A 13,317-nucleotide genomic window follows, 5' to 3' on the forward strand; every position below is an offset into this window, starting at 1 on the left:
GTTGGCAATTAAGATACAGATTTCTGCACTTGCAGATGACCCGGCTCAGTGCCTGCTCCACCTTACCCCGATCTCGAGACGTCGTTATAAGAAATCCCTCTTGATACACCTTCTAAACGCCGCAAAAATCTGCATTCCGCAAAAATGGAAATGCTCAGACCCCCCGTCAATTGGTCAATGGATAGCTGTGGTGAACGAAATTAATCTGATGGAACAATTGACGGCTGCATTACAACGTAAAGAGGAAAAATTCAACAAAACCTGGTTTTACTGGCACGATTTTCGATTTTCTCAGGACTACAACACCTATGTGACCCCCTCAGTAGAGCTATAGTGACAGAACATGTTTCCCTCTCCAAAGGCCTCCACCTTTGTTACTCCCCCCCCCCCCCTCCTTTTTTTTTTTTCTCTTTTCCCCATCCCCTCCTCTCCCCTTACTGCTTCCATATCCTCTCTTCCTCTCTCTCTTCTATACCCGTCTCATCTTATCATCTCTCATCATGTCTATGTCTTTCTTCCCTTTGTTCGGATTCCCGAACTGTTATTTCCTTTATAATATTTGAAAATTTGTTTGTGTGCACCAGACTAGGGACGAGCATATTGTCTTTTCATTGTACATTGTAGTACTGTAAGTTTACTGTGGGTGAGCTGGCGCTATTTTTGAAGCCAACCGACTTGTCATCTTCATATAGTATGTCAATGTTTTGTCTTTGGACTATGTATCAATCTGCCCTCAATGTACAAACTGTCAACATTGGTCTTGCATTGTTCTACCTGGTGTACTCAATAAAAACTCTTTAAATGAAAAAAAAGATACAGATTTCTAGATTACAGACTAGCTGCAGTCTGTAAATCAAAATACACCGCTGAAAAGACTTGCAAACATACCTGCAATACCACTACTCACATATTAAATACATGTTATTTCCAGTCATGTATATCTAGGACTACAGGAATCTCATCTGTAATGGCCTCAGTCACTCCAGTGTAACACAAGACAAGCAGTCACTACTAAATGAAAAATTCGTGTCTCTTGTGCTCCACACTACTCTTAGGGCTCCCCGGCTGGAAAACTGGAAACGTTAAGCTTCATTCTGTGAATTCTAGTACACAGATAAAAATATAATGCATGGCAGAAGCTGCCTGGTGTTTCTCAAACGGTAATTTAATTTTAAAAGTAAACAAGATGTATTTTGTACCCACTAAGGAGAGAAAATCCACCTGGAAGTGAAAGGAAAACAGCCCAAAACATCTCATCCGTTGTTCGAGAATAACATGGATGTTCTTTGGCAACTCCATGGCAGTGACCAGGCCTGTGTCAGTTTGGTACAGCTGCCATCACAGGCAGGAGTGATCACGGAAAAGGATTCACCTGCCACCAGTTGCAATAAAATCACAGAAATGTCAAACTTTCTTTAAAATTTTTATGAACAGCGTTCCAGTCCTTTTCAACCTGACACACGAATTGGATTTGACAGCTTTTTGACAAATTATATGAATTTACATTTCCCTGCATATAAAATGTTTTAAAAAGTGGTATAAAAAGGTCCATTGGCAACTGCCACATCAAGATGAAGATGTTATGCCTGTTGAGGTGTTCTGCCCAGAAATTAATGATTTGGTCTCCCCAGAAATGGTTTCCTTTTTACTTGTCATAGTTGCAAAGAGAGTGTCCATCATCCCCAACACCTCCAGAAGTTCTTCTTGGTAATGGATTTCCTTTTCTAGAGTGTCTTGGAGTCTCAGGAACAGTTTATCGATTACAGATGACTGGTTGATAACAGATGAATAAATATCTAAGGACAAATCAAGATGACCTCATTAGAATCAAAACATCAAATGACCAGCACTGCTGGCGATATGAGAGATTGTGACGGAATAAAACCATGCTTACCAATAACTTGTTCTGCTACATTTATCAGTATTGGGGAGAAGCGGGGATCTACCACGTTTCTGTTGAAAAAAATTAAGTTAAGGTTACTTTAAATGTACGTCATCAACATAACTCCACACTGCGTTAACCCCTTCCTGCTATACGCATATCCAACTTCATGTGCTGGGTTAATAAACATTCCCCTTCTAAGAGCCACCAGCCAATACTTTGCGTGCCTGGAATCTCTCGATCCCGGCTGTCACCAGCAGTTTGGACCCACACTGAAGCCGATACCAAGTTCTTACAAAGAGCTTAGTTAGGAAAAAATACCACATTAATGATTACAGAGATGCATTATTTTGTCTTTTACATCTGTATGGAGTTTAACTTAGAGGTCAGGATGAAATATCACATCTGAATATTGGATCTATTTTGCACTCAAGCCTGTTTATGGAGCTTAACAGCTAATGCTGCAATTTACGCAGACACAATAAACTACGCAGAACCCATCCTTCTCTTTTTTTGTTCAGATGGGGGGCTGTAAAAAAAACAAAAAAAAACAAAAAAAAAAGGTTCAACCACAGCAAGTATGAAGGCAAACTGTTTCTGTGCTCTGCTTAAAAGAAAAAAACACTCTGTAAATACTGCCTTATGGGTACACCCCGTTTTAAAATGTTTATTTTTACAAACTAGACAATATATATATATATATATATATATATATATATATCAGGGCTGGGGGAGAGGGGCATCAGAGGAGGAAGATTTCTGCTAAACGAGGACACAGCAGCGCAAGGGACAAATCTCTTAAATCTCTCTGAAGATAAACATTGTCCCTTGTGCTTATATATCTATCAATACTTCCTACTAATTCCTATTGGCCCCTATTTTAGCAGTGATAGTGTCTCTTTTTAAAAGTATCTAAACTCAAGATCAAAAATGTAATATATTGCAGGTTACCAGTCCTTAGATGAGGAGGCTGCATTAGTTTTCTTTTTTTTTTATTTCCCCCCCAATTTTTAGGCTGGTGATTGAACCAGAAACAACAGGTATTTTCCACACTTCTTGAAGAGATAACAAGTATTCCACTATTCCTTGAAAATTCTTCCAACCAGACTCCTCTCTTCTGTTCAAGATGGCAAGCAAATCTTAATGGATCCCTCCTCCCTGAAGACTGGAGTAAAATTTGTCTGTCACTTTTTAAACGCTCCCCTAAGTACAGGTCTTAGAATATTCCTACAAGGTATTGTAGGGCAGTTTCTTGCCCACAGCACTTTTTCAGGAGTGTTCAGACATATGCAATATGATGCACATATAGTGGACGTATATGGATACAGGTTTACACTATGATCAATGCAATACTCCGAGCTAATCTCTCTAAGGACCCTTGGGAGGCCTATCTAACACTGAAAGGTTTCTCACCGTGATCACACATTTCTCTCCCACGTTTATAAGCTACTAAACAAATCCACTGCCCAGGCATGGAAATCTTCATGCCCCAACTTCCTTTAAGTTAAAAGCCGCATACAGGGCACATTTATTCATGAGACGCTGACAGTGCCATCCAAAATGACAAACACAATAGGTTCCTTTTGACTTGGCAGCCATGGCTTGATTATTCCCCGCTCTCAACATACTGCACAATTATTGGAACCGCTAGAGCTCGCTCTCTGAACATCACTTATTCCCAACAGCCTCTGGCCATCAGCAGCATAAACGTATGCTGGTCCTCAGCCTCAGTCCCTAAAGGCCATGTTTTCAGGTTTTCCTTTACTTTGCACAGTTGCTTTAAATCCATATCAATGACATAGTATTGATAAGAGCTATTTTATCTAAGGGAAGTTCCCAAAACTTGGCCCGTTGGGGGTACACCACTGATCTAAGATACAGACTGGCTACACTCGACACGCAATTGTTTATCTCCATCTTTACCTATGGTAAAGTTCACGTTTCATGCCTCATTGTGTTTAACATTTATGTCTTTGAATTACTATTATCACCAAGTAAATAATTTGTGATCAGACAGTATGGAGCCCTTGGGCCCTTTCTGTCAACTTGTTAAAAATAAATAAATAAAATTTTGGTTAAAGAAAAAAAGATAGACAGACACTTTAAACTGTTTATTTCACAGACCAAATAATAAAATATAAGCTTATCTATAGCTGAGGTTTACATAAACTTTAAAAAGGCAGAGCAAAAATTCAGGTTTACAGTGGGGAAAACTATTTGATCCCCTGCAGATTTTATAAGTTTGCCCACTGACAAAGAAATAAAGGGTCTATAATTTTTTTATCGTAGGTGTATTTTAAATGATAGGTACAGTCGTGGATGGGACTTCGAGCATGCCAATGACCCAAAACATACCAAGGCAACAAAGGAGGGGCTCAAGAAGAAGCACATTAAGGTCATGGAGTGGCTTAGCCAGTCTCCAGACCTTAGCCCTTTAGAAAATGTATGGAGGGAGCTGAAACTTCGAGTTGCCAAGCGAAAGCCAATAAACCATAAGGATTTAAAGAATAGTGAACTAAAATCCCTCCTGAGATGTGTGCAAACCTGGTCACCAACTACAAGAAACGCCTTACCTCTGCTTGCCAACAAGGGTTTCTCCACCAAGTACTAAGTCATGTTTTGCTTGGGGATCAAATATTTATTTTACTCACTAAACTGCAATTCAATTTATAACAATTGTATCATGTGTTTTTTTTCTGGGATTTGTGGTTGATATTCGTCTCTATCATTTAAAACACACCAATGATAAATATTATAGACCCTTTGTTTCTTTGTAAGAGGGCAAACTTACAAAATCTGCAGGGGATCAAATAATTATTTTCCCCACTGTAATTCCAATCAGCAGTGAGAAGAAACAAAAAAAATGAAAGTAATTTCACACAAGATGCAGCTGGATACGTACTTTATGAGAAAGGTCAGTATGGAAGTCAATTGTTTCTCATCTCTTCCTGCCAGAGCATTTTTAAGGGTTCCCCTTCTGTGAATTTCATTCATTACAGCCACTGTCACCTCTGGAGTTCCATTTCTAACATTGGTCTGTAACAAAAGGAGAGATTAAACATACAGTACTATAATGGCTTATACACAAATACATGCAGTATTAGTTGTGGTGCAAATGAGTTTTACTACAACATATATCATACATACATTAAAAGGTGTCATTTGCTTTCAAAATGGCACCCCAAGACAATGTCCTGCTATGCTTTACAATATACTGCAACATACTACTTTGCATTGTGGTGCACAAGTTTGGGAAAATTGTTGTTTTTTGGTTTGTCCGCTGCTATCAAAGTGTTACTAAACCCAGGACCCTGCATTCACTACATCTGGTCTCCCACAGTACACAGAATATGGAAATGCAATTATTTTAGTAAATATAAACTGCTAAATACCTTTTCTCATTAGCAGTTATAGTAGTCTTGTAACTTCTATCAGTGTCTGGCTGAGCACTGGTTAAAGCTTGTAGGAGGGGTTTTCATTCTTCTCTTATTGTCCTATGAGGCTGTAGGACCCCTGAGCCTCTGTCTGGACAGTGCTGATTGGCCCTCTGCTGATCACATGCACTCTCCCAGGAAAAAAAAAAAAAAAAAAAAAAAAAAAAAACACTCTCTAGCAATACACACCAAACTGAGCATGTGTACCTTGCCCCCAAGGCTCTGTTCTAGCAGCAGCTTGGGGACTGAAAGAAGGGGAGGATTAGAGAGGACATGATCACACAGCCCTTACACAATGCAGAGGATTAACCCCTTAGGTTCCACAGTGAGTATAGTATGCATGCTTTACTGCATATACACACTGATTTTACTTTTGTGTGTTTAGTAACACTTTAACAACTTGCTGTCCAGGCCAATTCTGATGTCTCACATACATGTAAAAATCTGGATTTTTTGCTAGAAAATAACTTCAACCCCTCAAACAATGTATATTCCCTGAAAGCAAAGGCCCCGGAGAACACATTTCCGCCAGACATATCGTTTGGTGTTGAGGCCAAATCATTTAAATCCAATACAGCTCACCATCCAAATAACACCATTCCTACAGTAAAGCATAGAGGTGGTAATATCCTGTTATGGGGCTGTTTCTCTGCAGCAGAGACTGGAGCACTTGTCAGGATAGAAAGAAAAATGGATGGGACAAAATACCATCCAATTCTTGAGAAAAATCTGCTGCCCTCTGCCATAAAGTTGTCAATGGGAAGAAGGTTTACCTTCCAACATGACAATGACCCAAAGCACGCAAAGGTGTCTTGCATGGCATAGTCAGAGCCCAGATTTAAACCCCATTGAAAATCTGTGGAAGGACTTGAAGACTGCAGTCCACAAACTGTCACCATCAAATGTAACGGAACTTAAATATTAAAATATCAAATACTGCAAAGAGACATAATCCAACAGACTAAAGGCTGTAATTAGGGGAGGTCCATTCTCCAATGGAGGGATTCTGTTTTTGAATTTTTTTTTTCCTGACTTGGTGTTATATCTTTTTACTTGGATGTTAGAAGTTGCACTGAGTAAATACAGCTGGATAAAACAAAAACTGTGTCTGTCTTCATTTCAGGCTGCAAAGCAACAAAATGTGATTTTAAAGGCCCCGGGGTTCTTCTTTTCTATACCCACTGTAAGTTGATTTGAATATTAGTAGATACTCTGGGGTCACCCTGCAGCAATATTGTTAACTTGGGAACTTTAATGCCACGTAGGGTTAATTTTATGGTCTAAAAGCGTAGGAAAAAAAAAAAAAAAAGTTTAACTTATGTTATTTCTTAAAGCGGAATTCCACCCTAATTTGCATCCACGGCTGCAATTTCTGCCCATCACATCCCTATTCATTTCGATAGTTGCACTTTTTTTTTTTTTACATAATTTTCATATTCTACCTTTTTGTTTAGGGTAAACGCTCCCACTTCTGTTCATCCTCACCATGGCAAGGTACGTCCTTTCCATTTTCCCATTGGCTCCTGGGATAGCTGTGTCATCAATCCCAGAAGTTAATGGGAATCGCTAGTCTTCCTTCTGGGTTGCTTGATTGATAGGTTGCAATAGCAACAGGGCGGGAACTTCCTGCTATGGCAACCTGCTATACACATAGTGGGCCATGATTTGTTCAAATTGCACATGCACAAGATCAGGAGGTCCATGCTGGGTAGCCAACTGCACCTAATATTGGAAGAGACTCCCAGTGGGCTTCAGATGCCCACAATGAGGATGGCTGCTTGCTAGATCAGTAGTGTAAAGTGATTCCCAATACCTGTATAAACACAGGAAACGTTTCCATATGCAGCGCAAGCCTATTTTTAAATGCATAAGCGGCGACTATCGGGGGGGGGGGTTTATTTAAAAATAAAAAAAAAAAAAAATTAAAAAAAAAAAGACGGAATCCTGCTTTAAGTTTTTCAAATTCTAAACCATTAGTATTTTCTCACGGTTTCTTAATAAAAAGAGCAACAATCTTACCTCTAAAACAGCATCGAGCGCCGCAGATACCTGGAATCCTCTGAGCAGCCTGTCATATTTTCTTATGTGCTTCTTTACTGGCTTGCTGATAACAATGTCGTCCTGTAGAGACCAACACCGAAAAGTCACTAAACGTAATAGATTTCTGACAGTCCTCGTGTTATCCCATCTACCAGTACCTAGGCATAGAGGCTGTTGTGTAATTTATTGCTGCCTCTTTCAAGCCACAGCTCCCCAGCAGTCCCTACATAGCAGCTGTGATAAGTCCTCCCATTGGCTGATCTTAACATGTTAAAAAAAGAAAAAGAAAAAGAAAAAAAAAAAAGTTCCAGAGGCGATGATGTAATTGCATCCATACAGACTACGGAGAGAAATATACTGCAGTTCAGACTTCTGAAAGCAGGGTTTTCACTGCTGCTAGCTAGAAACTGTATATAACACTTTTTTTTGAGCTGGCTAATTTTTGTATTGTCCATGTGCTGCAAATTACCCAACTATATGCAACCATTTTCTGCTAGTTAACAGATTTGAGCAGCTGCAACTTTGAGTGTAATTCTCTCTCACTTCAAAGCTTACCGTATTTATCGGCGTATAACACGCACATTAAACTTTAAGAGGGAAGTTTCAGGGAAAAAAAACTTAAATTTTAAATAAGGAACTTTGAAGCAAAATAAGGGTCAGTGCCCATCTGCAGTCTCACCATTGCCACCAATGCAGCCCCATCAATGCAACCTCATCAGTCCACATCAATGCAGCAGCCTCACCATTGCCATCAGTACAGCCTGATTGATGCCCATTTGCAGCCCAGAGGGGACAGGGAGGAGGGCAGGACGAGCGCCGAAAGATTATATACAGTGAGAATCTCCTATGATAGACAGAACAGTGGTCCAATGGCGGCCCAGGAGACGGGACTTCCTATTACAGAGGCCGCCAAGTAAACAGGAGATTCTCACTGTATGTAATCTGACAGAGCTCGTCCCGCCCCCCTCCCTGTCCCCTCCGAGGCAGGTAAAATTGAAGTATTGGCGTATAACACGCACATGCTATTTGCACCCAATTTTTAGGGTGAAAAAGTGAGTGTTATACGCCAATAAATACAGTAATATATATATATATATATATATATATATATATATATATATATATATATACACACATATACACACACACACACACACACTATACAATGCAGAACTTTTATATGGTTTGAAAACGTAAGGCCAAATCTTCCATTTGAAGTAGATAAAAAAAAAAAAAAAAACGCATTAAAACAGCTTAAATAAATAAATACATGAACCCTTATAGGGCTGTCTCTCTGTACCTGTTTTGGCATATAGTCCTTGCCCCTCACAAACACTCTGTATCTCGGATGTTTCCTGGCTGGAAGCTCATTTGGTTTCTTCTCTTCAGGCTTCCGGTGTTTGATATTAAGCACTCCATTGGTCATTCCCACCACAATCATATCATCGTCAGGCTACAAGCCAGAACATGAAATTATTATTCTCCATAAGATCTACTGTCTGATTATTATTTGCTGAAATCTCAACATTTTTGGTAAGATCATTGGAACAGTTTACCAAAAGAACATTACACTTTATCGCAATGAAGATTTGTAACTGAAAATATGAAATTATTGGAGAGGGCATGTTTTATCTGCCCAAACTTCATAAGCTATAATAGAAAAAGACTGTGTACCCATTTGTCTGCTAACATACAGCTCTAAGGTTTCTCTTACTAAAGCCTAACGAGCCAAGTTTATTTAAGTAATAGAGGCACTATAGAAATATAACTCAGTCATGCTTATTCAATAAGGTAACAGTGAGCAAGCAGTAATAATGTGGAGAAACTTTTCCTTATCTAAGACAGTTTTCAGCAGTCACTGTTTGGTTGTTGTGTTACTGTACACTGATCATCCTCAAGAACAGATATGCTAACCAAAAATCACTACCGGAAAAGAGTTCTGGGTTTCAAAAGTACTCACCGCTAATGCAAGAGTCAAAATTGAGGCAGCATAGTCAAAGCTATGAACTACTTTATAATTCATTGTGCTGTAAATCTTCACATGCCTGTTTAAGAGATACAAAACATTCTACATTAATACATACAACATAAAACACAGATGTTAAACTTCAAAACAGAAGAAGCACTGGCATTGAAAACCCAACCTCAGCTAGTAGAGTCTGGTGTACAACGTCTGGGCCTCATGTATCAAGGTTTTAGTGATATGATTAGTTTATTATGCCCCCTGTGTCTGTACAGGCAAAATGAAGTATGGGTATGTCGCTCTGCCTGTACATGCCACTTGCCCGCAATAAATGTGCTGTGGGCAAGTGGTTAAAGACAGACTTTTTTTTTTTTTCTAAACAAAAATGGAAACACATTGGGTGGTCTATGTACTGTACATTGCAAGGATTTTACCCATATCTGTTGTTTGCAGAGTGAATCTGAATGGAAGTGCTTTTTTTTTTATTTTTTATTATTCATATAAAATATGTGCAGCGCTATAGTGAGAATGAAAAAAAGTGCAATAAATGAAAACAATTAAACAATATTAAATGTTCTCTTAAAATATGTCCAATTGCAATACAAAAAATATCTCCAATAGTGTGACTTAATCAATGCCAAAAACTATTCAGCCACTGATGTGAATGGAGGCTTACCAAAATGAATGGCTACTCAAGTGCAGCAGACTCACATTAGTATCATAGGGAATTGCTGTGTCTTTCTCCTTTAATTCTTGCTGGTAACATTCCTGGTAATGATGTGACTAAACTCCAAATTATACAAAACAGAAAGAAACTTGTATGGTGTAAATATTGTTAAAACAAATCTACACCCAGGTAAAACATCTTTTCATGCAAGTAGAAAGTGCAACCCCAATCATCAGCCCCCTAAGCAATGCACACTCACCAGAAAGGTTCTTTAAAACAGCATGGGCGAGATGGGGGCTGTCCACCAGCTCCAATGTCAGGGATCCTTCACACTCTCGCAGGGTAGAACTTCAACCATATGTCCTCAAAATATTAAAGGCAATCAGAAGACCCCTGAAGATGCATGTTGATGCGAAGGGTAATTATAAAACCGTCACGTCGTACCGCCATATGGGTGATCCAAGTGCCAAGTTTTTTGTTGTACTTATAGTGGTTTGATTTTTAGCTAATTTTATGTGTTTTATACCCATTTTTACTATATGTTCCCCTTTTTAAAATAAATACTACACAATAAGGCACTTTTTGTCTGATTGCCTTTAATATTATAAGGAGATATGGTTGGAGTTCTACCCTGCGAGAGTGTGAAGGATCCCTGACATTGGAGCTGGTGGACAGCCCCCATCTCACCCACGCTGTTTTAAAAGAACCTTTCTGGAGAGTGTGCATTGGTTTAGGGGGCTGTCTGGTGAAGGCTAAAGATTGGGGTTTCACTTTCTACTTGCATGAAAAGATGTTTCACCTGGGTGTAGATTTGTTTTCACAATGTTACCCCATACAAGTTTTTGTTTTCCGGTATCATTTGGAGTTTAGTCACATCATTATCCAGAGTGTTATCAGAAAGAATTAAAGGAGAAAGACACAGCAATTCCCTATGATACTAATGCGAGTCTGCTGCACTTAATTGAGTAGCCATTCATTTTGGTAAGCCTCTATTCACATCAGTGGCTGAATAGTTTTTGGCATTGATTAAGTCAGACTATTGGAGATATTTTTTTGAATTGTAATTGGACATATTTAAGAAGGCATTTAATTATTATTGTGGTTTCATTTTTTTTTCATTTCTTGCAGTTTTGCACTTTTTTCATTCTCACTACAGCGCTGCACATTTTATATGATCATTTATAGGACTGGAGTATAATGCCTGTTTTTTTTTTATTTTATTTTTTGTATAGTGCTCACTTTACCCCCCCCCCCCCCTTTTTTTTATATTAACACTTTGGAAGTATCTCGCCAAAAATTAAATTTATGTTGCAGAGGATGTCTAAAATCTGTCTGATCTTAGTGCAGACTACTAGGAAACTCCATGAGCCAATCACACCAGAAGCAAATTATATTTGTGGGGGAAGTTCTGTACACCAATGGTTTACAGATAGTCTTCCAAGGTTGCCCTATTTCATTACATTTTACAGAAAATGACAGTGCAGCAGGTTGAAATAGAAAGGCAATGTTCTAAGAACACTAGATTACAATATGGCTTGTGTAGCACTTGTACATGCTATATATTTTTCCATAAAAGTGGAATTACCATCCCACATATAAACTTATTTTCAGCAATGCTATTGTGTGGAGAAAAACTGAAGACAAAAACAACTTAATCACTGCTTAAAGAACAAGGGCACTTTCAGACAAAGGGCTCCTATTATTTTTGCCCTGACCTATAAAAGATCCCACCCTCCTCATCCCAAGTCCCCCATAGGTGTATACTTGGCGAGATCTGGTGGTTGCAGCATCGGTTTGTCTAAATCCAGCTGTAAAAGGCTCATTTTCCTGGCCGCAAAGGCCCAGTAAAGCTCTGTAGACTTTTATAGGGAGGTCTCCCAATCAGTAGATGGAGGTAGACAAGTCTTTGGAGCTATACAGCACAGGTACAGCCAGGAGAGAGAGGCATCAGCTCTCTAAACCTTCATCTGTGGAGAGGGGAGGAGGGTTGAATATTTCGGTCAGTGTAAAGGGACAATAAGGATAAGTGCACTTATTCTTTAAAGGGAACCTTTCACTCAAAAATGAATTTCTCTATTACAAAACACACCTGTCTAATGATCCAGAGAGCAGCCTTTGTCCGGAACTGCTGAGACACAGAGTGGTGACTGTCTTGTGATGGTTTCTCAGGGACACCAGTAACTGTCCACCCTTCAGCATGTCCCACACTTTCACATATCGACCACCTAAGGAAGGACCAGGTAGAGTTAAAAAACTGCAAGGTACTGTTCTACAATTTCTAGCATGTAAATAATTATGCTCAAATTATTTTGTGTGCACCCAAATATAATCTCTACATTTTCTGTTAAATACAAACGATTATATTGCTTCAAGTATACAGATCTCCAATATGTTAAGCAAAATGTCCACGAAAAAATAAAAACCCTGTACATAGATGGCTTTTTAAAGTGTCACTAAAGGCAAAACTTTTTTTTTTAAGCTTTGGATAGAGTGGAGATGGATTAGAGCCCCTATCAGGTTTTATTGCTGTGTCCCCATTAGGGAGACTCACCCTCTCTATTTGTCCTGTTTACCATTATCATTTAAAGTGAAAGTAAAAGAAAATCCCAAATTTTGGGTTGACATCAAAACAGCAATAGAGGGGAAATCTTCCAATGGGGACACTAGCTCTGGGTACCCTGGCGACGCCCTGGGATTCCCTCACTTCCTGTTTTAACTATGGGACAGCAAGTGAAGGGAAATTTCCTCAATGGCATACAGATGGCAAAAAAAAAAAAAAAAACACTCCACAGGCAAGAGTTACAACCTTCCATTACCCATATCAAAAATGGAAAAATAATTATATATCTATACACACACACACACACACATATATATACGCAAGTGACTTTAAAAACCTTTAACGCTCATAAATTTAGAATGAACTTGATGAAATCCACTGACTTTAGCGTGTGCAGCGATACCCAATAAGCATTATGCAATTTGCGTTTTAAAGTGGTTGTAAAGGCAGAAGCTTTTTTATCTTAATGCATATGCATTAAGATTAAAAAACCTGTGTGCAGCAGCCCCCCTCAGCTCCTCTAATACTTAACTGAGCCCCTCTAGATCCAGCGATGTCGTAGGAATGTCTAGGCTGACTGGGACTCCCCTCCTCATTGGCTGAGACGGCAGCGCGGCACCATTGGCTCCCGCTGCTGTCAAAGTCAGTCGGCTAATAATGGACACAGGAAGCGATGGCTCGGGTGCCATCATCGCAAGCTGCTTGTTGTTGGGGCACTCAACAGGAGGGAGGGGCCAGGAGCACCAAAGAGGGACCCGAGAAGAGGAGGAT

The 13,317-nt window shown here is 39.3% G+C and overlaps 1 protein-coding gene across 2 annotated transcripts in view; it reads right to left on the reverse strand.

Annotated features, from left to right (window-relative positions):
- Positions 1 to 1,144: 1,144 nt before the first annotated feature.
- Positions 1,145 to 13,317, reverse strand: part of UTP15 (UTP15 small subunit processome component) — a 32,154-nt gene continuing 19,981 nt past the window's right edge. For both annotated transcript variants that reach the window (XM_073624242.1, XM_073624235.1), the window contains 7 exons: positions 12,076 to 12,211; positions 9,317 to 9,401; positions 8,657 to 8,809; positions 7,336 to 7,437; positions 4,785 to 4,918; positions 1,895 to 1,953; positions 1,145 to 1,796 (listed from right to left, as the gene is read on the reverse strand). In XM_073624242.1, the coding sequence (XP_073480343.1) occupies positions 1,567 to 1,796; positions 1,895 to 1,953; positions 4,785 to 4,918; positions 7,336 to 7,437; positions 8,657 to 8,809; positions 9,317 to 9,401; positions 12,076 to 12,211 (899 nt within the window). In that variant the 3' untranslated portion in view covers positions 1,145 to 1,566. The remainder of the gene's footprint in view (positions 1,797 to 1,894; positions 1,954 to 4,784; positions 4,919 to 7,335; positions 7,438 to 8,656; positions 8,810 to 9,316; positions 9,402 to 12,075; positions 12,212 to 13,317) is intronic.

Source organism: Aquarana catesbeiana, linkage group LG01, assembly GCF_042186555.1.
Source record: "Aquarana catesbeiana isolate 2022-GZ linkage group LG01, ASM4218655v1, whole genome shotgun sequence".
Taxonomy (NCBI): Eukaryota; Metazoa; Chordata; class Amphibia; order Anura; family Ranidae; genus Aquarana; species Aquarana catesbeiana.